Genomic DNA, 26,868 nt, shown 5'->3' with positions numbered 1-26,868 from the left:
GAGAGAGACAGAGCGAGAGAGAGAGGAAGAGAGAGAGAGAGAGAGAGCGCAGCTCCAGCGACGTGTCTCGCGTGGATTTTACCGACCAAGGCAGCGCGCGGAGGACTTTGCAATTATTCCCTGCTTTATTCGTGCATTCATTTGTCAATTTTACAAAGAATAAGTCCAGGAAACAAAGTGAACGATTTTTCTTTAGAAGGAGCAGAGGGGGATAAAAAAAAATCAAACGCAACACGTATCCGGTCGTGGTCCCACGAGAGAAACGACAAGAGTTTGGAAGCCAGACGTGGAAAGCAAGGCGAAGCAAGGGACGGAGAAAAGACGGCATTTCGCTTTCCTTGCAACAAAAAACGGAATAATGAGGAATGTTTGCTTCATTTTGACCCTCGGGTTGGCAGTCTACCTCTCCGGGGAAAGGGTAAGTTTATATATACCGAGCAACTCGAAAAACGGGTGTTGAGTTGAGCGTTGCGGGGAGAAGGCAACTTGCAGGCAGACTCAACACCCACGTTTATTTTCTACAATGTGAAATTTTGCTTTTAGGTTTGCAGATTAAGCATGCACTGTTGGTCCACTCAACAGCGGAACAGAAAATCGGGTGTTGAGCAAAAAACAACAACAACAAAAAAAAACCTCAAGCGTGCAGATTTTTTTCTCTTAAATGGATCTCAAGTCGCTCAGAAGCAATAACTTGTAAAAGGAATTAATTGTACTCACGTGTCGAGTTCTAAACTGCTTGAATGCTTATTTCTAAGCAGTATAAAAAAAAAAATAATCAAGGTGTCACGTGTTTTCGATAACGTGACGTCATGAAAGGAATGATAAAATCCAATTTGAAGCTGTTTTACCATTCGACTCGGACTTTTATTGAAGTCTGAATTTCAATGTTTTACAACAAAACAAACTCCACTAGTGACAGCGTTCCAAACAATTCTAATGAGATCAATCCAGCGGAAAAGTTATATCACACATTTTGCCCTAAAAGGATGCTGATGTTCAGTTTGATTGACACGTCCTTTTTTTTTTTTCATCCCCCCTGAAATCATTATTTTTCGACAGTTGACTCATCGTAGCCTTTTTGCCTCTTTTCTCTGGTCTCCACGCATTGCTTTAAGTGGAAAAAGAAAACAAGCACCGCTACTCCTCTTATATTCGACTGTTGCATGGAAAATTAGGCGGTGGTTAATTAATAAATATATAATAGATAATACACAAAGAAATAAATAATATGTTAATCCTATATTTGGTCGTTTGACCAGCAGCTTGGCTATTCTCGGTCAATGACTGTTGACTTTGCTCGCAACAAGTGAATCAAAAGCATAACATAACTTGAAGTGCAATACAAGGCAGGATACCTTCTTATTTTATACCTGGACCATGAATGAAAAATGTCAACATCGAAAGATAAAAAAAAAAAAAGAAAAAAAAAAGACTGAAAGCAAAACCACAGCCGTATGACAACTTGCCATCGCCAGCTGGGCACTCGTTGCTAACAGCTAGCGGCGTAATTAACGAGCGATTTTTTTAGTGGCCTAAATTCATGATTGAATATGATTCAGAGATGACCTTGTATTGACATTAGTAGTAACTATGTAATAACAATAAAAAAACGTGGTAAGGCGAGCCGAAATGTCGAAAAGAAGTCAAGTTTGCCATCAAAATAAACTTCAAAATAAAAAGCCTACTAAAGCTAATGCATTGGCGTCAATGTATTATTTGGGAATCTTTTATTTTGAAGTTAGCCTTTGCATCCTCCTTGACACGTCGAAATGACAATCTTTTTTTTTTTTTTTAAATCTGAGGTACCCAAATTACCGAGGTACTCCTCCCTAGTAGGTGTGTTCACCCCTTTTCAAATTAGCCTGGCGGTTGCACTGACAGATTTTGGCACCATCATGTGCTGCCCCTGTCATTACCGCCTTCCCCCCCTCCCGTTGTTTCCCCGTTCGTTGCGACTCGCCGCCTGGCCCGCTGCCTGGTCCTGTGTCAGAACCGGTGGTCCAATTAGCCACATCAGACACTCAACGACCCTTTGTTGACTGTTTTTACATGCTTACATTTGATGATGCTGCTCATATTTGACCCAGCGTTGCCCTCATGTGACTGTCACACTTTCGGTTCAACAACACCATTGAGTGTTTCTTGAGCTTTCCATACAATAGGATGTCTTGTAAACTTTAACCTGATCAATTTCACTCTCCTCTTCATCAAGTGTCCCCGAAAGGCCCCGCTGCCACTCGACACATGACATTGATTTCTCATTTGGCGCAACTGTCGAGTGGTGGTCGCGAACCCGCTTCAGGCTCATTTGTTTGTCTTTTAACTCATTTAATCCCAGTCATTTTCACGAGTGGAAACCCCTCAATCCCAGCGCTTGTCTGGATTTTGACTGCCAACAGAATATTCTGTTCTAACGCTAGAAAAACACGGAGCTATGAGGCAAAGAGAAGAAAAAAAAGGCTAAGACGTATAAATACGTCTTTGGGAGGCGGGGACTAGATTTTTGAAAAGGTCTATGTGTGTTTTATGGATTGAATGACTTAATTAGCGAACCTCGTGAGCGGCGATTGGAACGCTCGAGTTTTCTACATTGAAGGCTATTTTCTCATAACTCGAGGTTTTTAATCAAAGATAATCGTTGTAGTTGATTGATTGATTGATTGGTTGATCAAATGATGTCACCAGAATGCTCACTTACTTTGTTGTGAATCAGGATTAAACATAAAGTCTTGGAAGTCAGACTGAGCAGGAGTGTTTTGGCGCATTCCTCCTCATTAAACGTTACAGTCTGTAATTTCAGTCACACTTTGAAAGGAAAAGCCGGACTGGTTGGGAGGTTTTCTTTCGGTTTTAATGGTTTAGTAGGCCGCTGGGGAGACAGCTGAACCAATTTGCACTTGTTTGATCACTCGTTCATTAAAACTAAGACAGCAGGTCCTGTGCGAATGACTTCCAAGATAAGTCATTACGCAAACCATCAACGTTCTGTAACATACTTATAATTCATCATTTTGTACATCATCTCAAAATATGTTGATGTAAAATAGAAGCAAATGCGACGAAATGGTGCCGGTAATAGGCAATAAATTACAGGCGATGATTGTGTTCAAGTCGAGGGCAAGTCATGAGGCGAACGCACTCTGAAGGTGAAAGTTCTCTCAGCAATTTTCTCCAAAAGGTCCGATGAGGTCAGATTGCTCTGATAAACTACTAAATTACCTTCGAATTGTCAAAAGAAAAAGAGGGAGCTTTTGGTTAATGTGACTTCAAGGGTGAATGGGCCTTATGCGGAACTGACATTTGAAAGAGTCAAAAAAAGTCGCATGCTTTTGTATCGTGATGGATGTATTATCGCAGCCCCCAAAGGAGTATTCAAGTTTCATTTTCTGGCTTCAATGATAGCTTTGTATTTGCTGATTTGGTGGTAATGAAATGAGCAAATGAGCCCTCCATGCTGACCTTCCACTCAACTTACACTTTTTGCACAAAAATACATCTTCACATGTCATTTACTTTCGGGTGCACTGGGAACAAATAATACGCAATGTGTTTTTATTTCATCAATCTCCCCGTTTGTTGATGACAATCTTCCCCGGGGTGCGGAACTCCGTAAACACACAGGCTTTGTTCGATCCTGTTCCTCGAGGTCCGCTATCCTGTCCGTTTCCCCATCTTCCGTTTCATCTATGATCGGGATTGTTTTCTGATTAGGATCGTTTTCTGGTCATTTGAATCAAAAGTGTTGCAACAGGGAGAGATAGAAACCGGACAGGACAGCAGAGGTCGTGGAACAGGATCAAAGGCCCCTCAGTGGCTAAATTAGGTGTCTATATATGCCTTTTTTTCAGATGACTAAATAAAAGTTGACCGTCGTCTCTTTGGCTTCTTCCTCAAGGTAATTTATATACAAGAACAAACACTAGAAAAAAATGTTATATAAATGTTCGGATGGAAGGTTGAAATGAAATCGCATGCTGTCACGTCGAAAAAGAAGCCAGATGCTGTGCTGTGTCTGCAGCCTGCGCTCTTGTATATTTAATGATCTTCTTTTATTTTGCATTAACTCAGAACTCCTCAAATTGAAGATTCAGACCCCCCGCCCGCAACCTTTCCTTTTCCATAATTGTGTTACGTTGCACTGTTTTCACTTCATTCCAATAAATATGCCACAGACACATTGTCGTTACACCGCAGGGAGCCACCTTCTCTCTGACGTCCAAACCTTCAGGGGGTGCATTCACTTGCGTTACGCAATCTTTAATGGACCCCAGCCTAGAAGCCGGAGGGAGGGCTCCGCTAGACCACCGAGAAACGCAATAAGCGCAGCTGTTTCAGTTATCCGCCAAGCACGAACTCCTGTTTTGTCACTCAAACAGATAACGCCGATGCACAAACGTCACGTTGACTCGCTTGCCTTGTTGCCGTCTGCCCCCTTTACAATGCTACCCTCCTCCCTCATCACGTCACCGGCAGGAAACGGATTGCCGTCAGTGATTTTGTTTACACGCATGCTTGAGTAAAACGTCGGCAGAAGCTCATTTCTTTATTTGTTTATATATATATATATTTTTTTAATTTACTTATTTATTTTTTATTATTATTTTATTTATTATTTATTCGATTTATTATTTACTTTTTTAAAATTAATAAATTTTTCAAAATTTATTTACTTGATATTATTATTTTTTTATTATTTAGTTATTTGATTTATTATTTCTTTTTTATTTATTATATTTATTATTTAATTTTTTAAATAAATTATTTTTTTGTAATTTATTATTTTAGTTTAAATAATTTATTTATATATTATTATTATTTGTTTTTTTTTTTAAAGTTTTTTAATTAAAAAAAATATTTTTTTTTATTTTTTTTCCCCCATTTTTTGTTTTTTTCTTTATTTTACTTTACATTGCTCCCCTCCTCCCTCATCACGTTAATGGCAGGAAACGGATTGCCATCAGTCATTTTGTTTACACGCATGCTTTGGTAAAACATTGTCAGAAGCACATTTCTTTATTTGTAAAATTCTCTGAGCCTCCTCCCACTTGAGATTTAATCACGGGGAACAATAGCGGTGTAAAAAGCGATGAGCGGGAAACATTTTGAGAGAAATTGTTTATTTCACCTGTTGTTAAATCGCAAAAGAAAAAAAAAACGAGTCAGTATTTCAAGCCTTGTCATTTCATGGAAACGTGAAAAAAAAACATTTGGATTGACAATTAGTCAGAGTAAAGCGCTTCCATCGATCTTAAAAGTGTTGTTTCAGTTCGACTTGCCGGGTAATGAGATTTTTCTCTACCGCCACGTAAACGGCGTCTAGGATTTTGGCGTTATGAGCTGTGGCACACAGCTGCTGTCATTTTTTTCCTCACTTCATTCCTTTCCTTTCATTTTGGGGAGGGTAAGGGGGGCGCATTGGATTTGCGAACATCTGCTGGACGTATGCATGTTGGTTATGGGGTTGCGTTTCCTATAAAGGCCCCCCCCCTCTTCCCGCCCATTTCTGTAAAACGGCTCCATACGATGATGCGACCACCATTGGTGACGAGCGCCAAACATTTTGGGGGGATTACAACCCAAAAAGTCCAGAATATGTTCCAAGGTATATTTAATTTTTTTTTTGTAACCTAGTTGAACTAATGTGCAAGCTCTCTGCGGTACTCTGACACAAAAAGCCTAGAAGAACAGCTATTGTGGAAATTTGAAATGATTTATTTATTTATTTAGCACAAAAATTTGCCATTAGAACAATCTTTTTCTATCCACTATAACAGCAGCTCTGGTCTTATTCGCATTTTCCTTCCATTTATTTAGCTTAGCAAATGGAAACTTTGGTGGCATACCAGTAGTGGAGGTTGTTGTGACAAAAAAAAAAGAAGAAATGTGGGTGGGGGGGAACCTCTCTGTCAGGACGTCGGCTTTTTTCCCCCCTTTCATTCTGATTTTATAGTCTGCCTCCACTTTGGGTAGGGGGAAGTAGTTAGTGGGGTGGGAGGGATAGGGTGGGGGGTGATAAGTGTGAAGCATGTCTCCCTTTTGGTGTGCAGGACTTCCCAAGCCAGGAAAGTTGTGTGAAGTGTGAAAAGTGTCAAACTTGGCATGGTGAACGCGTTACAAACCTAATTCATCCTCTGTTCAATTGTACTAGAAAGTGTAGCTTAAAGGTGACTTATTATTGTTGATTCAGTTTTTTTTTAACACAAAATCATTTTAAAGCAAGGATAGAACACAGTTTTAAACAAATGTTGGGGAAAAAAAAACCTCGACTCATTCACTGCCATTGACGGATATAGCCGCTAAAAAGTACATTCATTTTATCTGGGCTGGCAGTGAATACGTTTTAAGTTATCTGAACTTAAGCTATCTTGTCTCGTCACGCTCATGATCTTGACCGTTGCATTTACAAAAAAAATAAATAAATTACAAGCCTGGAAGTGGAAAGTAGGGCAAGTCTTAGTCAAAATAAGAAACACATGGCCATTGCCTCATTGTCCTGAGACGTCAACGCGCATCAAAGCGGCGCTGATACAGTTCCATCATGAGATATTTTGTTCCACGCGAGTGCTGTTCCATGTTAAAGAAAGGCAAATGCTGCGTGTGGAACCGACTTTGTTCGGTTTAACGGGCAATGATCTGAAGGCCCGCATGTGTTCCATCTAACTGTCCAAAAACTACTGTCTTTTTAAAGCTATGACATCAGCTTTGTTTTTTGTTTTTTTCCATTCCAAGATCGCTGTGAAACATGGCAAGTGACCCATTTCGCACATCTGTGCTGTCGCCAATGCACGTGCTTGTTTTGTCATCTCTAAAACGGATTACCCGAAGTCTATACTGTAGCAAACTGCGATAAAAACAGCACACAAGTTGAAGCAATTAAGGCTTTTATGTGGGTCGTCCAACTGCAAATTATACGTAATGGACGTCAATTAATTTGCAACCAATTTGCATGAAAAAAAAATACGTTGGTCGCTTGTGGTTTCAATATCAGCATAATTCGAGCCAATTAGTTAAAAAAAAAAAAATACAAAATTACAAAATTAGTATCGCGGCATGCGTCAAGAGTCCGATGTAACGGTGAGGCACCAGGTACTTTTTAAAAGAAAATATTTTCCAGCCTTGAATAATAAATAACCCAGAAGTACTGCAAGTTTTTTTTCCCTTTTTTTTTTTTTTTTTAACTGTGCGGTCCAAAGTGGCCCACGGACCGATGGCTGTTATTTCGATGAACTGCAGTACTGACGGCAGATTTTCTATAATTGGTGCGTATAGTTCAGGCGTGGGCAAACTACGGCCCGGGGGCCACATGCGGTCCGTTAAACGTTTTAATCCGGCCCGCCGAACTTGAAAAAAACTTAAATGAATAAACCTTTTTAATGTTTTATTTTCAAAATACTGTGGTTTTTCAAAGACATTTATATTGTTGTAATGCTTTTGTTTAATTTCATTTAAAATTAAATGTATTTTTTTTTCTCCGATGAGGTGAGGTCACCAAAACACTCCATCCATCTACTTCTGGTCTTCTGTCAAATTTTAGAACCCATTGTAGCCTGCCAATCAAAAACGTTTTCCCACCCCTGGATAGTGTGTCAAGTTATCGCTTGTCTACGTTCATGGATGCAATTATATAAGCAATCAAATATGCATCTTTTCTGCAGAATGTACAAACTGCTATTTATTTTCAATTAGTCCTAACATAGTCGTAAATGCCGAATAGTGAGCATTATCATACCCTAAATATCCTCTCTTTATCACGGTTGGTTGGTAACATAATCGGGTCACCATGCAGTGATTTCTACCAGGCAAATTAATCTTTACTAATGCACTCTGTTAACGGCCATCTGTGTTCTCGAATGCTGTCTGTAAACCCTTTCAGCAGAATAACACCACCGGCACACCAGCGCTCCATTATTCCGGGAGATTTGGTGTATTATTCAGCACACCGGCTTAGAAACCGGATAGACTGCGTCACATGGAACATGTTTTGATTTTGAATGGAGATAACATGTACGTGCTGATTTAAACTTTGATTATGGATCAGCTCATTTGGGCAGGGGCAATTTTTAACTAATGGTCAAAAAGCTATATTGACGGATTGGAGGATTTCAACTCTACCAGGTTTGTAGACATCTTTTGATCATCAACAGTAGTATGTTCATACTTTGGATTTCTTGGTAAAACGGAGACAGGAGATTGGCAGGATACAAAGCTTTAATAATTTGATAATAAAAGGAATGATCTGCCATCACCTTGATCAAATCCAACAAAATTGCGTTTTCACCAGCCGAACCACAACTTAGACCTGCTTTTAGCTGGTCTAAAATCTATTCAACTTTGTCACCAAATTGTCAGATGCGAAGGAGCAATTGATGGATCAAATCCAACAAAATTGAATTTTCACCTGCTGAACCACAACTTAGACCTGCTTTAAGCGGGTCTAAAATCTATTCTACTTTCGTGCCATAGTATACTCTGGAACGCCTATCGAAGCGTAGCTCGGTCGACCAAATTCACAAACGCTAGAATTACCCCACCCTGAACATAAAGACCAACCTGTTTTTTTACTCCAGGTGAATATGCATGTCAACCAAAACGGGGTCTTGTGCTGCAGGCATGTAATAAAAACGCCACTCTTCCGCCAAATTCCTCAAACACGACAAACTAGACTCACAATGTGCCCATTTTTACGCTCATCTATTTTTTTTTTTAATCGTTTCAAATTTGGTTTTCATCATGCAAGTCATCAGACTGCCTGCCTCATGACATAACTATCCCATGAAGTCATAAAGACGTGCTACAATTACAGAGAGCGTTCTGTAATCGTTTCATTTGAAACTTGTGCTTGAACGCATCGAGTGAAGACGAATCTCGAAAATCTCCGTTTATGGCACGCAGAGCTGCCTACAACCTCACCTGATTGCGTACGGCTCTGCCTCCACTTAGTGGGCTTGCACTTAGCTACGTGTGAGTCGGTGACGGCACGAGGCTTTTAGTCGAACTTTTGTTCAACGTTACGTGCAAATGCTGCTGTAAACATCTGTTGCCTGGCGGGTTTTGATAGTGGCTCTATCCCCAGCTTTCCCATTCGACTTGTGTAAATGATGTCACTTAAATTCTCCTCGGGATTTTATTTTCCACTTACTTGACACCACATCATCTCTAAGCCGTCAGTAAAAAAAAAAAACGGTAAAATAAACCTGGAGCCTTTGGGTGGAGCAGTCTGGGAAAACATTGTGTTGTTTCAGGGTTTTTTAAGAAAACCAGCCTGCCATCTTTTTTTTTTTTTAAACCACACATTCTTGCTGAATTACAGCACAGGGAAAGAACGGAAAATGACCATGTCGCTAACTAGACGCATTCAAAACCATGTTTCGGTTTTCATCTTTGTCCTGAATCCAACGTGAGGAGCACTCATGTAAAATGCTTTGGCTTTTCGGAAAAGGAAATTCTCCTGTCCAACTGAAAAGGTTAAGATGACAAGTAAAACTTGCAAAACCTCAGAAAATAAAAACATTATGCTGGTTTCACACCGGGCATACTTGATCCCACGTTTGGCAGCGTGTCAAAGGAGATGTTTTGTTTCTTTTTAATTTTTTTTCTTTATCAGACCGAAAGAATGGAACAAGCTTGTGTGTGTGTTTTTTTTTTTTTATTATTATTTTTTACCTGCCATTGAGTTGCAATGCAGTCACACATCCCAAATATCGAAATTGGTCACTAATTCCCATTCACCAGAAATTCTCGCCGTCTTTGTCTTTATTAAATGAACAGATTGAGTGTTAGTCAGCATCGTGGTTGCATACGGGCTCAATACGAGATAAGAAGATGAGATTTAACGCGCCCTCTTGCCACAGTCGGCTAATGTCCAGCAAGTAGCATCAGGTCATCATGTGACGCAACAATGCCGTTAATCCACAGACTAGATAAATATTTTTTTTCCTTACAGTGGAATGGATTATTTCAGCCATTTCTTGGAAAATGTGACACTTTGTCTTGGAGTTGATTAAAGGAGGATCAGAGTGTCTTAGAACCGATACTTTTCATCCCGGGAGCCTTAATATTTTCTCATCGTCAGGCATTTGTGGCCGAGACTGGATTAGAGCAACAAACCGACGCCTCCTCACAGCGCCGCAGATGAGCTGAAGTATGATAATGATATGTTTAGGTCACATGGCCCAAATTACAGACGCTTTATGTGACTCCGCACATGACAAACAGTTTCCCTTTGACATCTCGACTTTAGCCTTCCGCTGCTCGCTTCATCTGAAGCTGTCAGAATCACGTGGCAGGTCGGCTTCATAGACGTTGACTGACTGAGCCGATGCCTGTTCGGTGTGTAAACACACGCAAGCCAGCACGTTTGCCAACAAACATAAACGTGCTGACTGCCGGGCGGGATTAGCCGCGCATAATGGGATCAGAGAGCAGCACCTGTCGCACCTCTCGTGTCACGTCACACTTAAATTAACTCGAGTTTCCTTTCCTGATTCCTCTTTATTTGGGGGGGGGGGCGGAATTGGTGAGACGACTCTCGTAAATTCGCTCGCATCCTTCCTCTCGTCAAATGATATTACGCAGCGCTATAACGTCTTTCAAACGGCTTTCAACTTAGCGTCGTCAGCGTTCGTTTTTATTTGTCTTCCTCCGTTTTTAGTCTGTGTCTTTTCCATCGATTCCGTCGCGGGTCGGTCCCCCACGTCACTGTAGTCCCGTGGCCTTCCAACTCCCCCTCAGTCCAAATCCTCTTAAGCAAAGGATTGGATGGAAATTCAATTGCTGCAGCGGGGATTGTATCAGATCAGTCAACAAAGCGGCAAAATCATCATGCCATTGCTCCATCTGCTTCTCTTTCACTCAACCACCTTTGCCTTTCAGGCCATAATGGGGCATTTGCTTGAAGTTCAATGAAGGTGTCCTGGACATTAATCTTTGTGTGAATGGGTGAATTGTTCGTAGAAAGGCTGAAAAAGTACGAAGTGGTTCAAATATTAAAGGGGAAGTCAACCTAAAAAATATTTTTTGCAATAAAACATTCTATGCGCCTTCTCTAGTCTAAACATGGCATTCTGATTAATATTGCATTAGTTGAATGGAAATGAATCAATAAAATCCACAGCTTTTAGCCATCTCAGTGGGCGGCCATTTTGCCACTTTCTGTCGATTGAAAATGACATCACAGTTGCCCAGGGCTCCGTTTGCTCACCTGTTTTCTGAAGCCCAGCCATGATTGGTCGTTAGCAACTGTGATGTCATTTTCAGTCGAGAGACATGACAAAATGGCCGCCCCCTGAGATGGCTAAAAACTGTGGATTTTATTGATTCATTTCCATTCAACAAATGCAATATTAATCAGAAATAAGTTTCAACTAGAGAAGGCACATCTCTGTCTCCAATATAAACTTGCTTTGGTTTTTTGAAGTTAGGAAGCTAGCTAGTGAGCCATGACCCATTTCATCCTCAAACACATTTACAACAAGGTGCTAATGATGTGACAATAAAAGGAGGTGGTTTGGATAGTCTGGAGTGAAAAAAAAGCATATAAACAAAACCACTAAGTGGATTCATCAAACAAATCCATGCTAAAAGAATGTTCATTTTCTACAATGCCAGTAATACACACACAAAAAAAAAATCCAGAATTGATACCAAGCATGCCCTCGCAGTGATAAAAGAGGACAGAGAAAACCAAACTGTTCACTGACACGGAGCACTTGAAGGATGCAGGCACTCAAAATCGACTGACAGTCGAAACAAACTCAGCCAGAATAGTAACCACGACTCCCTCAACACTTTCTTCAGTAATCGCCGTTAATTACAATGAATTAATCACTATTTCTTGATTGACACTGATGTGGGCTGAGCTTTAAATTCAATTGACCTTGCGCCATGCAATCGAATCTCGCCTCGATTATCTCGGCCGTGGAGCACATGATTAGTCCTTAATGACACTTGTTAACTATTCGCATGGAATTGTTTCGAAGATTAAGGACACGGAGCCCTAAACACACATCCGACATGATGCATGTTAGGAAACACGCAAAAGGTGGCTTTTCGGTCATATGCCCGGGAATTTAATGCGAGTCACATGCGTGGTATTTAGCATTACTTGAACAAGACAAAAAAAAAAAAGGGTGTTTGTGCAAAGAATCCTTTTGTAGAACAAGCACTCTCATTCATAAAACCGAATTAAAGTGATACACGTCAACTAGCGGTTTGCTTTTGTTATTTATTTTATTTTTTTTTTGCAAGTGTGTGTGTGCGCAAACGGACAGTGTATAGGTCACTGCCCAGGTTAAACCAACATCGCCTGTCGCATATGTGCTCACGATCATTTGGGAGCTTGTGTTAGAGCAGTCTCCGCGTTTGTATTTTCTGCGTCCGAGGCGCATCGGGTGTGAGCCTGCGGCAAAAAAGGTGAGCGTTTGCACAGCGGAGGTTTATATAACAGAATGATAGATCTCAGCTGGAGGCCATCGTCACCGTTTAAAGTCGGAGCGCTAAGTGACTGTTAGCGGCTTTATTTATGAAAGGATTTAATTAAGACTGTCAGCTCAATTATGAAAAAATAAATAAAATAAAAATTCTGGACTGAATAATTTTGTGTTGCATGGAACTCTAGTTGCAAAGTGGTCAAGTAACTATGGCACTTAAATGTGCACAGTCATGAAAAATTCAATTACCATCAAAGCATTTGATATTTTCTCAGTAAATTTTGCAAACAGTGTCATCCTGTCACTTGCTGTCTGCAGTTTTGATTTGGTGTGACACTTGTTTTAATTTTCAATAGCTGGATCCAGAAAATGTGTATTTTTGGCAAGTGTCTTAACCTGATATGTAATTATCAAAATTTGAAATGAAACGGAGTCAAAAGCCGGCACTTTCCGCAAAATAAATTGGACATTTTCCATTCATCCCCCCCCTGAAACCGAGATGAAGAGAGTCCCGTTTCTTTCACTGCTTCATATCCGCTCTCTGTGAAGTTGGAGGTCTTTCTCCGCTTTTAAACCAGCAGTGATTCCTTTCGCCTAAGCACACAGCGGACCTAAATTTCTGGGGGGCCTTGCCTCTCATGTAAACGCCTCCGTCGAGGGAGAACTAAAGTGCAAAGGAGTAGATAATAAAGTTATACGGATATATGGATACATGCATTCTGGTCCACTGAGCCAAGGGTCACGTAACTGGCCTGTAACGTGAGAAACCTGCTCTGGTCATGTGTTTGTTCGCATCCTCGTGTGAGTTTTGCATAATCATTTGACATTATTCAAAGCTCAGCTCGCTTCGCATGCAAACGTGCAGAGATGTGGATAAGGTGACGAAAGTATCTTCTCATCAGTGGCGAGAATTGAAAGACATTTAAAAAAAAAAAAATACATAGGTGTATTAACTCATTTAATTCCATCCACATTCACGAGAGGAAACACCTGAATCACAGCGTAGTTTTTCCGGATTTTGACTGATTTTTAGGCCGACAGAATATTGTGTTCTAATGATATAAAAACATGGAGCTATGCTGCAAAAAGAAGGAAAAAAAAGGCTAAGACGTATAAATACGTCTTTGGGAGGCAGGGGCTACAATTTTGAAAACGTATATATACTTCTTATGGATTGAATGAGTTAAAGATGAACGATATTGGAAAATACACTTTTTTAATAATAGTAGCAAATTGTGTTTTTTTTTAGGATTTTGCAACATTTGGCCGAATAATCTGGAACTTGGAAGCCGTTTTGAAATTGAATCATTCATTAGAAAAAAGTAGCGTCCGCGCGATCTATACAACAACAATCCGTAGCGAAAATCAAAGTTTTTTTTAAATGAAAATGAACAAAAGCATTACAACAAAATATCTGTGTTTGACACACCACAGTATTTAGAAAATAAAACATTAACAAGGGTTATTCATTTAATTTTTTTCAAGTTCGGCGGGCCGGATTAAAACGTTTAACGGGCCGCATTTGGCCCTCGGGTCGTAGTTTAACCATTAATGACTTCTAATAGCACCCTCTCTTGGTGGAAACTTGACACTGCATATAGTGAGATTTTCCATGTTAGGGCCCGTCTCATGAAGTGATTTTTTATTTTTGCACTTCCTGATGCATTCCACTAATTTTCGCACATTTCTATCCCTTTATTAGTTGTAAAATAACAGGACAATATTTCAAATCACAAATTATGATTCAGTGATTGGTTTGGTCTTCAAAATGGCAAACATGGTCTTTCCAAAGTAAAAGCAGATGTTTGCAAATGTCTTATTTTACATTATTTACATTATTATCTTTTGCGAAAATAGATAGGAAACTTTGAACGTTTTTGGTGAGTAAATCATTTATCAATACATCACACAACCTATTTACGAAAGCTGCCATCGAGATGTCATCATTTTCACAACTTTTCCATTTTATATAACACATTCAAATCTCTGCGTTTTCGGGTTGAACTTTCTCCTTAAAGCTTCACATTTCCTCACTATCTGGAGGGAAGAAATATAGCTTGATGCAGCAAATCTTTCCCACCTCGGCAATACATATGACTGCAAGGTGAAGCCATTTCCCAGTGTCTAGAGTTTCACAGCTGACAAAGAATGAAGCCTTTTTCTTTTTTTTCTCCACGTGTATCAGGAGTCGTTTAACCGGGCTGAGGAATTTCCCCAATTCCCAATCTGGGGAGCAAAAGCAGGCAGCCGTAGAGGAGGGAGGAGAACAGGGTGCATGTTTTGCAAAGGGAGCAGCGGAGCTTGCGGGGTGTGGGAATTTGCTCCTTCTTGTGCAGAATGCAGAAAGCCAGTCATGCTCCATGAGGCCGGACAGCACAGCACTGAGGTATTCTCGAAATAAGGCCACATGAGCTTCACGTTGTTTTCTTATTCATGAGATCTGGCAGCAGCGAGTGAGAAATGTTATCAGGTGGCTGTCATTTCTTCTACCAAATCCCATCATTGCCACGGGAGAGGCAGCTGACAGCCTTTAATCAGTTTGCGGAAATGCTTTGTGATTAAAGCAAAAATTAAATCATCCATAATGTGCCGCAGAAGGTCGGCTTTTAAAACACATGTGTTTCGCAGCAATGAAATTAAAGCATTGTGGAAGGATTCCATGTTATTCCTCTCTTGAAACGTTGAGTGGTAGAGATCAGTCATTCTTTCTTTTCTCAGCAACCATAAAATGGACTCTCTCTTTCTTTTCCGGCGGCTGTATTTGGTGTTCCTACGTCTAAGAGGAATTAAAAGCCATTGAGGCATATCACATAGTATTGCCTTTGTATGTAAACCGAAATGTTCGCGAACCAAGGTGACATTTGCCATTAAAAGGAATGCAAATTCAATTAATCTGTTCCCACCCCCGAATAAAAATAAAAAAAGCATTTACCTTTTTTTCTATAAGGGTGTGAACAGTACAAGTTCTAACCACGTAAATGCACTAACACGGTGTAGCCGATCCAATCATTGTGCATGTGTTGGAAATCTTTGCAAATGGCATAGTTGAATGAGGCGGCCATTTTGGGCTAGCAGCGTCCTTTGGTGAACAATAACAAGGCTGTGTAGTCATGCGAGTGAAAGACGGCATGTTCAAATGCAGGAAAGGGAATGGGATGTTACAGGGGAAATATTTAAAATTTCAAGTGCTTAAGTTCACGCTTCCTTTCAGTAAAGGTTTGCTTTCACCCTTCCTTGATGCGGATGAAGGTAGAACCCCCGCAGACTTTCACCTCTCTCAAAGCGGTTAACACTCACAGAGGGACTTCTTCCTCGCCTCCACTGTTAGATTTAAGAACAAAAAAAGTTGTTTTCTCACACGAGTGGCAATTTTGAGTGTTAAGTGTCTGTTTCCTGGCACACATGATGGCACTTTACAGGATTTTATTTTCAGGTCATGCATTATGAATAAAGTGAAAAATGAATTTGTGACGTCTGTTATGATTATAAAATCACAGTTTACAGTGAAGCTCTCTCCGTGTGACCGAATAACTGCTAAGAGACACGACAATTGCGAGAAAACAACTGAGCATTTGTTGAAGATACTAAACCATACACCTGTCGGGACTTTTTTTTTTTTTTGCTACCACACGGTAGTTTTCAGAACTAATAAGGATATAACACAAAGTTTCAAAAAGTAACAAATATATTCTTTTAGTGCCACCCATATAACCAGCAGTGAGCTTCTCACCCGTATTGTCATTTTAAAGTTACAGAAGTAAAATGTTAATATTTTGCCTTTAATTAAATTGATAATATCCTTATTTTCCATGTATTTAAAATTAAAAATTAGTTTAAAAATAATATATCTGGCCGCTATGTTCACTGAACACCACGACGACCATAACGTGCGAGTCAGCTGGACTTATTATTATTTTTTTTTAAATAATTTTATAGTGACCCATATTTGCAGTCTTATAATTAACTCCAGATACTTGCAGTAGAATTAAAATAAAACGGAACAGAGTATAAGTGAATGAACCCTCACATGAAGAACAAAGTTAACATAAGCAGTGCGGTGTACGGTTATGTATACACGTTCCTCTTCTTTTCAGAACAAATAAAAATCATCACCAGCCACGGCTGACACACTTCTACTCTGTTCTCAAACAAACCGTGGCTCGTGCGTTTGTTGTTTACGCGCAAGAATGCATGTACCGATCGCTTACTTGCCCGACAGAGCTGCGTTAAGTGTGCCAAAATGGTCTGTCTGGCGGGCCCGGTGGTGCCGCTGGCGACTTTCAACTACAGAGACAATGTGATCTAATCCACCAGGAGCGGGGAGACTTGTCTGCGAGGCTTTGTGTGTTTGCGGAACATTACTCTGTTATACTAAACTTGTCAGGGAGACAAAAGTGGAAGGTGGTGCGTGAAAACAGGAGGTCACAGCTAAAGAGATGTAAAGCGAAAATGTCAACTGGAGGCAGATGTGCTGTTTATTTCTGTTGCAGACTTTGTATCTCTCTCACACACACACACGCGCACACGCACACACTCAAAGAGCGCTGGAGGCGCTCCAGACCTGAAGGGCTCAAAGCGAGTTTGATTTGTGTCGACTTCCTACAGGAACTCCCGCTCTCCTGGGCCTGCAGCTCAAAGACTATCAATTAGTTCCTTATTATGATCCCCAGGAGAGCTATAAAAGTTGGAGTGGGTTCAAAGAGCACAATGGCAGACACACTTAAGCCGTCCGTAGATGCACGCAAACTGTTTTGGGCTGCCGGAAAGTCTCAAAACGGGCCCAGTGTCGTAGGGGAACAGATTATCGCCGATAGTCCGTCACGAGTTGCGATATTAATCAAATTATTTCATATTGTTTCAGAGAGTCGGGTAAAGGAGGGCTCTCATTTTCTTCAATTATTAACGCATTCACTACCATTGACGGCTAAAGACGACAAAGACATCCGTTTTCCTAGGCTGGTCGTGAATGAGTTAAGTGTTGTCTGTTGTGCAACGATAAAGTCCAGGTTCTGAGAAGACTGGACACAAGAGTTCTGTTTTGTAGACAGACTGGATGGCCGTTATTGCCCATCTGCAGGCCGGGTAGAGCAAATCCACGGAAAAGCAGCAGGCCAATCTGCCAGCGTCACTTTTGTGAGTCAGGATTATGGCATTCTTTCTCAGGCTGCCACCCACAACTTATCGGAGTTCTCATTTTGCTGTTAGAGATTCTGGAAAAGACTGATGAGGCCGATCTTTCATTAGAATGCGCAAACCATCAGAAATTTGCACGTTCGAAAAGGGCAATTGTAAATGTCCTTTAAAGCGGCATTAAGGGTTTGAGTTAGTTACCCGAACCTTAAGACGGTACCACAAATTTTAAATGAATATTTTCCAAGGAAGCGCAAGGTTCATGCAAGGTGACATTCCTTCACTCCAGTTTATAACTATGTTGAACACAGAGTGACATCGCTCTCTCTCGTGGTCCCGTCTGAGATTCTAGAAGTTACGGGCTAGACTCAAAGAGTTGAAATATCAGACAGCAGCAGACGGCTGAAGGTGGATCTGAATCGCGATCTGTCTTGCCAGCCCTCTTGCACTTGTTTTTGGGGATATGTAAATTATCCCCGACAAACTCAAATTATAAGCATTTATATTTATGATTTCTTTACGGCTTTTCACATAACCTCCAGGCTATATCGCAACGCGTTATTGCCGCGCCTTCCTCCTTCAATGCTTTCTCATCCCTCATTTGTCGACTCTCCTCCCTCCATCCCTCCTAGTATGCCTCTTATCTGTCATCTTTCTTTTGTCCAGTCTTTGTCTGCCGCAGCACTTCACTGGTTGACAGGTCAAACAAGCAGAGTGACATGGAGCATGTTATTTTTAGAACGCGATCCTGGATAAAGGACCGACTGTACATACGGGCACCCTGTAGAAGATTTGAAGTCATTTGTTTTTACGTGTATTTCTTCAGAGCACGTTATGCAATGAAAACTGCCAGAGCGCAGTTTGAGTTGTAGGTCGAGGATTTTCAAAACAGCGCATGAAAATTTTCAGGTGATTGTACTATAGATTACAGTGCGAGCATACGGTATGTTTTTTTTTTTTCAGCAAGTGGTACATTTCTACGGGCGTTTTTGGAGGAGAAAGCCTTGACTTAAAGCTTGGAAAATGTGCGCCTTTGTGTACACGCTTCACTGCACAATGAGTCTTAGCCAAGAGCATGTTTGCCTCCTCCTTCCTTTGCTTTGAGCCCTCTTCTCTCTAAAAGGTGGACATTTATAGCTTAAGGTGTGCACCGAAAGCTCAGAGTGCGACTCGCTCCAGTCGCCAATGTGTCCTGGATGATTTGATTTATTTATTTATTTTTCAGACTCAACTATGATGATCTAATTTTAATTTTAATTTTAATTTTATTTATTTATTTTATTTAATATAATTATTTTATTTTATTTTTGTTATTTTAATTTTATTTTAATTTTTCATCATCATTACAATTGTCGTATACGGCGTATACAACACAATAAACAATAATTGCGCATATATATTCGCGCAAGTATTGTTCATCGTGTATTTGAGTCGGTGTTTGATGTCATTCTAATGTTTTTAAAGTGTTTTGGGCTCAGTTGTGGCGTATTTCTGGTCTAAGTATAACATTTAAACACTATCAGGGGAGTGTTCGTTATATAGTTCGGAGTTAGCTTTTAGCTATAGTCGCGCTGAACTCACCAACTTTTAGACTTTTCACTGAAAAGTCATACTAAAAACTAAGTAGTCATATGTTTGTTCAGGGACTATAAAAAATAGAGCTGCTGTGGCATAGCGCATGCGTGGCCCTTTAGCTAGCAAGCGTCCGGTGCGCGTGCTACATTAGCAGTTGGCAGACTACCGTCTCGTCCAGTTTAAAGATGTGATAAGTGCCGAAAGGAGTCACTACCTGCTAATGTCAACAGAGCAAAGTTTATCAGATATGTCAGTGACTGTGGCAGAGAAAGTTTTATGACGTTTACAGCGCGCGTATGATAAAGCGAGTTAAGTTTATCGAGGAACAAACGCACGGTGTCCCTCTGGCAAACTTTGCCGTATGAATCTCACTCATTTGAAATCTTTGTCACTCTCGAGTCAAAGGACTTCATGTCTAAAAGGTTCCTTTTAGCTTCTGGTTTTTCTCATGTTAAAAGTATCTTTCACGCAGTGATCCCACATAATTAGCACTTCAAATCTGTCACAGAGGAGCTGGAATTTCTCCACCTGTACCTTGTCAGACTGAAGCAGGATAACGTGGTGGTTTGTGTGAACTTGCTGCGCGATGAAGTCAGCACCAGCGTGCGTGCGTTATATCGCAAATGGCTTTCAACACATCGGGACTTTTTTTTTTTTAAACTTCGCACCTTGTTTGCTTTGTTGAAACGGGAACAAATTGGAGATCGCGATTACAATGTAGAAACTAATACGTATGTGGTTGAAAGAAATTGTTCTTAAAACAACGCATAAATTAATCACCCGTGAGATTCGAATGGCGACGTGGTGTCACATTAACATGCTCAACTGCTCTTTGCATTTTGGATCAATGAATTCATGAAATGCTTCCATACGTTTTTAACACTTTGACTTGGCGAAGCGCGTGTGTGGCCCCGATCTCATTAGCATCCTTTGTCACCAAGTGAACGGCCCCTCGCCTTGTTTTGCCCCATTGTGCTCATATTATTACCAATGCGTTTTGACCTGCCGAGCGCACGGAACACTGAATGGCTTTGCCAGGCGGCCGTATTGACGGGAGTAATGAGCACGGGGGGGTTGTATTCCAAGGAGTAGAAGGCAACGAAGGTTAAGATAAAGTTGCTTTGAACAAATTCTCTCTTTGATCAGCAATGAAGGGTCTTTCTTTCACAAGTCACTTGACTGAGGGGGGGGAACGGCATTGTCCCGTTTCAATCGTCTCCTCCTTGTGTCTTTCACTTTTAGCCGTTAGCGCTGTGCACTCCCCGCGTTTTTGTTATGGAGAGTGCCAGCGCCTCTCTTTCATGACCCATTTGGACAATTTCTTAAAACCACCACTGTGTATACACATATGTGAATACTTGAAGACCAGAAGGGGTGTCTAAGAAATAAGGCCCTCTGGGATTTTCATCCAAAAGCTGACAGTCTCGTCAAATAGTCTGATGAATTAATTCATTGTTTATTCATTTTTTTTGCCCATCTCCACATTTCGTCTCGCCAAACACAGCTGGTCTTAAACAGGCATTAGCGTGGCCTAATTTCTCATTACCCAATTCCTTGGCTTTCTCGCAGCACGTCTATTCTTCGCACCTAACAAAAGAAAACCCCCTCATTGGGCTTTCTGTCAGGCCAATTGATTGTTTCCTCTAATCCAACGTCTCTCCGCCTGAGGTTTATCAGCGCAACTTCCTGAGAGCTGACCTGGAGCTGGAGCAAACAGATCCCCACAGACGCACACAGGGATGATATATTGTTATGTGTGGTCTTTCTTTAGTCACATTTCTTTGACTTTTTGTTTTTTTTTTCGCCACGCTGTGTAGGACTATTAGTATAGAAAAGGTCCAATACAGTTGACTACAGATTAGTCAATCGGACCTGAATGGATGTTGCCATGGATGCCGTTATAGCCATTCCAGTCACATACGCGCTACACAAACACATTGTAAAGATATTTACACATACAAGACAAAAAAATACTTTCTGGGGAGTGCAGTTATGCATTTTTGTGTTAATCTTAATCCACTCATTTTTTTTAAACCAATGAGCTATGTTAATGCAGCCTTTTCACTACCATTTGCCCATTAAGCCGGAACACAAACATTCCAAGCAATCAGGCCAGTTGTCAAGACAGTGACGTCGGGGGATGAATGCCAGTTAGCAACAAATGAGTCGCAACACAATACCAGTTTTAATATCGTAAGATTGTAATTGGTGTGCTACTGTGCATCTTGATTGTTTTTTACCATGAGTGAAGCTCTTCACTATGTAAGAGTTATGGCACAATTCTTGATAGCTTCTTCTTTGTTTCCTTCGTAGATAGCAGAGGCAGCCAAGACTTCCTCCCAGGCTGACGACTTGTACTTGGATGACACAGGCTCAGGAGGTTACTACCCTGAAGATGATGATGACTTTAACTCGGGTTCTGGCTCAGGTAGGAAATATACAGCAAGGCGTAACACACTTTATGTGAAAACTCTGGGTGTGAAAACTTCCACCACCAACCTCGTGTTTATTGATCCTCCTCACCAGTCGAGAGGAGGTTCGGAAAAGTCAAGGACATTTTGAGAATGAGGTGTCAGATTCGGCAAGACGTCTCTCTTTGTGTTCTATATAAACGTTTCCGTCCCCGTCTCCCAGGTGCCGGTGAAGAGGTGGCTGAAGAAACAGTGACCGTCAGTATGGTGTACATCGCAGCCAAAGCAGAAGAACCCACCAAGGACTCCACCAAAGATTTCACCCCCAAGGTGGAGACGGCGACAGTCAGAGAAAAAGCCAGTGACAGCACAACTAAGAAGCCATTCAGAACAGAGGTTAGTAGACCGCAAGTTAGTGCCATTGCCTTTCACTGTGCAAGTCTGTAAATAAGGAAATCCTTGTGACACCCAAACAGGTAGTTGAGTTGGTTTGCTGCCAGGCTGATAATAGCAGAAGGTGGCGGTTAAAATTAATAATTGACTGGAGGAACTAACAAGTCGCAGTACTGCTGTCCCATATCATGATGTGAGGACATAAATGTGAATAAAAAAAGGTCAAAAGTGATTGATGAAGGATTCTGCATGCTAAACAAAATCATTTTAAGCACCAGAGATCATATACAATGGATCCACAAAACAAAACAATTTCTCCGACCCCCTCCCCCCCCCACCAGCAAGCAGCACAGTTCTCATGGTAACGTCACAACATTCGCCCACCCACCCACACAACGCCGCTTTTTAGAATTAATTAATCGTTGCTGTCAATCAGTGCAGTCAAAGCAGAACATACAAGTAGCCGCTTGTATTCAATGCCTTCGTTTGAAAATCACGAGAGAAAAAAAACTAACTTGAAAGAACTTTTAGAAAATGCGTTTAGTTTTATTAAAGCTAATGTATTCTGCTCATTACAAAAAATACGGAACTGATCTCAACTGTTATCCAAAATCATGTGCCAAGAAAATATGAACACAAACATGTTAGTATTTATAAACTATCTGGGCAGGGATACGATTTTTCGATAGGCCGGGTGCGAAACAATTCAAGCACTGTTTTGATTTGAAAGTGGAACGCGATTCAGTGGGATTACGATTTGATACGGTACGACTCAGTTCGAGAGGGTAGAACGCAACTCCTTCCTTAGTTGCCCTTTTAAATACATTTGAATGAACTCAGTACCGTAAATGCACCATTTCCTTCTACGGTATACCTCACCAAAAAAAAGACGATTTGATACGTATCTCGATATATGGTAATAACTGGAACGGTTTGGTTTGATTTCTTACACTCGCATCTATTAAATGAAAAAATACTATTTTCCAGTCCAAACAGGTTTTTGTCACACCCCTAATATATAAATATATATACATAAAGAGAGAAATCATCAGGTCATTCTTGGGCTAAAGATTAGCGTCAGCGCTAATGATGTAGGACAAGAGTTCTCTTGCACATCACGTACCCTGGAACAATCCTGCATCTCACTTGTGTGCCATGCTCTTAATACACTACAGAAGATCCTACATCTGTTTGAGATTAGTTGCCAAGGCTTCACTAAAGCGAGGCCTACCTGCTGTCTCACCGACACAAAATCACGGGATAACCCCTAACTCCAACCTGGAATCATTCCAGATGCAACTGTTCCTCTTGCCTACTTTAGTAGATTACGCTAATCAATGCAGGCAACTTGGATACATTCCAGTTCAATTCTTAGCCGGCCTACACTATGTTGGCTAAACTTTTGACTACTAGCAAATCAATGGTTGGGTCACACAATTGATATGCCATACCTCGTCTTCACACTCAGGATGATATATTTGGATATTCTCAGAATAGCAAGAGCAATACAGGTGGCCTATATGAACCCTTGATCCCCTTTCCTTCCTCTTATGCTTTTCCTTTTACGTATCCATTCAAAATCCAGGCACCACCAGTGCCGGTTACAGAGGACAAGCAGAGGAACTCGATGACCAGCACAACCAGCGTCCCTGGCTCGGCTCAGGAGCCCATCGAGGTCCGCACCGAGAACCTCTTCCAAAGGACGGAGGTGTTGGCAGGTATGTGGCCTTTAACACCAACAACAGACGTTAAAACTTGTCTGAAAAGAATACTTTGCATCTACAGTCCTTCGCCCAAGTCACACTGCTGAAATAGACTGTCAAAAATAGATTGAGGAGCAGACTAAAAAAAAAAGGAGGAAACGTACGAATTCTAACTAGAAGCCTCTCAATTTTGGCGTTTCCCTTTTTAGGAAGAGTTCATTCATCGTGTTTGTAGTTCATGTCTTGTAATTTGTGGCATGTCGGCATATTACTGCTCGCCTGATAAATCCCGGGAATCTCAGTAGTCTTTTCCTTTAAGTCTCCCACCTGATTCACTTCTCAAAATAAATGCTTTTAATAAACTCCGTCTGTCTTCCTCCATGGGACCTTGTAGAGTTCACACCGGTGTGGGTGTTTAAAGCGCCTTCTGCCTTGTTTGAGAACACCGATACCGTCCTCCGTCTGATCCCATCTGTCTCCTCCCTGCATGTCTGAGTTAAACATTTGATTGGCACCTCACATCCACTTTGTTGGTGATATCCAACCCTTGTGTTGATCAGCCCGGCCGCCGTCGACAGCTTGCCTCGCATCTCGTTTCGTTTGATAAGCACATTTTTTTATCCATCGTGTGGTTTTTGAATGCTAATTGTAAACTGAGATTAAGTCTTCGAAAAGGAAATTATTTACGGTCATCTACGCTATTGTTCACCTTGACTTTATGTTTGAGATTATATCGATTACTCCTGCGTGACTGTTATAATCGATAATCAACCATAATCTTACTCTGATTAAATTCAGTCTATGTTGCATTATTTCCTCTGCAAAGTTTCGCAACTGGCCGCTCGCCAGGTTCTTTACCCAGACAGTCGAGTGGCCGGTCAACATGTGGAAAGCAACGAGAGCAGAGGTTAGATTGAGTTTGTCAACTGATGAGGATGATGCAACGGACCTTCCGCAGGCAAAATTGCGATGCAGAGCGAAATGAGCTAATTGTGGTCAGTGGGCAGAGTCGCGGTCAAAGTGGAAGAGTTGAATTCCTGAATGGAGACCGTTGTTAAAAGCCGGTTTCGCAGTGTGTCCTTTTACTGACTGTAACCGCATTCCCAGTCTCCAAATTTCAGGGGGAACTATTTTTTTTTTCATCCGGGGAACTGAGCTGGAGCGTTTGGAGACGTTTGAAATCCGTTTTCATCAAAGCGGCGTCATTGTCTTTATAATTAAATAAGAATAATTATAAAAAGATGATCCCACAATCCATCGTGTGTGGGCTTTAAAACCAGATTTTGACAGTTATGCAGGCAACATCTTAACCTCATTTCGGTGTTTTTCTCAGCTGTTATCGCTGGCGGGGTGATTGGATTCCTGTTTGCCATCTTCCTCATCCTACTCCTGGTTTACCGCATGAGGAAGAAGGACGAGGGCAGCTACGACCTGGGTGAGAGGAAACCTTCCGGCGCGGCCTATCAGAAGGCCCCAACCAAGGAGTTTTATGCATAAAAGTCCCGCCCACCCATCATGGGATCAACCAATCACGAGAGGCTGCCCGAGTCGCAGCCCGTGGCAACGGCGAACACGAGAAACGACAATAAGTTACAATGTTGATTTACGGAAAAAAAATAGCATAATGGAAAGCTTTTGCATAGCATAATGTTAAGATTTTTTTTTCCCCTTCTTTTTTTTTTTTTTTTTTAAACAAGCTTTCCTCGTTTTATGGCAACTGTCAGCGTATTGTATGAAAAGATTTAAAAAAAAAAAATAACACAAACTGGATCTGTAAAGGTAAGAAAATCAACCGCATCTGTCTTCTGTCTAAGGAGCTTGTGTTTAGTCGCTGACTACTTTTAACTGTAGCAGTTGTTATTTGTAAAGAAAAGAAAAATCAAAAGTGGAAACAATTGAATATAATTATACTGTATCAATCCTACTTTCATGTTTTTTTTTAATTTTTTTTTTATTTTGTCTTAGCATGTCTGATGTTGATCTCTAAAGTTGTATTACATTAATTTATCTTTTCTCTGATGTTGAAAAATTGCCTTTGTAGTTTTGATGAAGCTCTTTTTGTCTTCATATTAACGCTGTTAATAGTCAATGTAAAATTTCTCCCTGCAGGTTGCAATGTTTAATTTTTGCTCTCACACCCCATTTTGAAACAAAGGTGAGCATGACATCATGTCTTGTTTATTTGTTTTATTCTCTGCAGTTTGTGGGGTTTTTTTTGGGGGGGGGCAGCGTTTTGTTTTCAAATCCAGGAATTAGTCAAAGATGGAGGAAGAGTTGTCACGGCGCTAAAAAAAAAGAAAAAAAAGGCTTGCCCTTAAGATTGCACACTATTGGTTTCGGGGGTTGACGTCTCATCTTCTGATTTCGGCCCACGGCCACGGCCACCTTCTCCGATGTGTCAACTGACTGCATCCTCGCCAAACTAGCATCCTTCTCCCCTTCCCTGGCCTCTTTTTCTCTCTGTTTACCATCCTGCCCACCTTCTTTTTTAGCTCGACTGGAGCATGGCCAGTTAAGCTGTCAATGGCCTGCCCCACTTCCTGCTTTGTACCCATGTTGATGCTTTGGGCCCAAAGACCTGTTCAGTGAAAGGCCTCATTGGACACCAACACCAGGCCACATGCGGAGTGCATACCACTCAAACAAACGGCATAGACACAACCCCAACACAGGTGGAAGCTTCTCCACAAGTATTACAGTAATCATTTTTTAAAACGGCTTAAACATGTCTGACGTAATTGTAGACTTTGTAACACCACACAAACTTATGTTGTTCCTCTCATGTCATTCTGTGAGTCCATTAATATTCTATGTCCCTTCCGTGTCCTTCCTTGTCATGTAGACCAACCCAAAGATTCAAAGTATTCCAACCCCCAAAGCTATCATCCTCCATGGCCACTTCTGTCATTTCTTTTCCACGTTCTTTTTTTTCTTCTCTTAATTAGAGAGGCCTGTCCTTCCAATAGCTTGTTAGTATATGGAAAGATATATAAATACAGTATATATAATGTATATTCACAAATGTTTTAAACCTTCAAAGTGCCTACCATTTGGATAAGATTATGCTCACAGTGAGCATGAGGCAGGGGTCAAAACATCTTGACTGGCATTCAGTGTGCATGGATGACTGTAATGGTACCATTTTTTTTTTTTAGTCTTACAAAAAGCTGACAGTATTGTACCTATAAGTTGAAACAACACTACTGAATAAACATTGTGGCCTAATAA

General features: G+C 40.9%; 1 protein-coding gene across 1 annotated transcript; it reads left to right on the top strand.

The window, feature by feature from the left end:
• Positions 1-28: 28 nt before the first annotated feature.
• Positions 29-26,868, top strand: sdc2 (syndecan 2). Its single transcript, XM_088319476.1, has 5 exons — positions 29-418; positions 21,447-21,561; positions 21,768-21,940; positions 23,523-23,655; positions 24,974-26,868. The coding sequence occupies exons 1-5, from the start codon at positions 359-361 to the stop codon at positions 25,135-25,137; spliced, it is 645 nt and encodes a 214-aa protein (XP_088175602.1). The 5' UTR covers positions 29-358; the 3' UTR covers positions 25,138-26,868.

Source organism: Idiotropiscis lumnitzeri, chromosome 16, assembly GCF_059441095.1.
Source record: "Idiotropiscis lumnitzeri isolate Australia: NSW breed Sydney's pygmy pipehorse chromosome 16, RoL_Ilum_1.0, whole genome shotgun sequence".
NCBI classification, from domain to species: Eukaryota; Metazoa; Chordata; class Actinopteri; order Syngnathiformes; family Syngnathidae; genus Idiotropiscis; species Idiotropiscis lumnitzeri.
The sequence above is the reverse complement of the archived record's forward strand: the minus strand, read 5'-3'. Positions and strand labels throughout refer to the sequence as shown.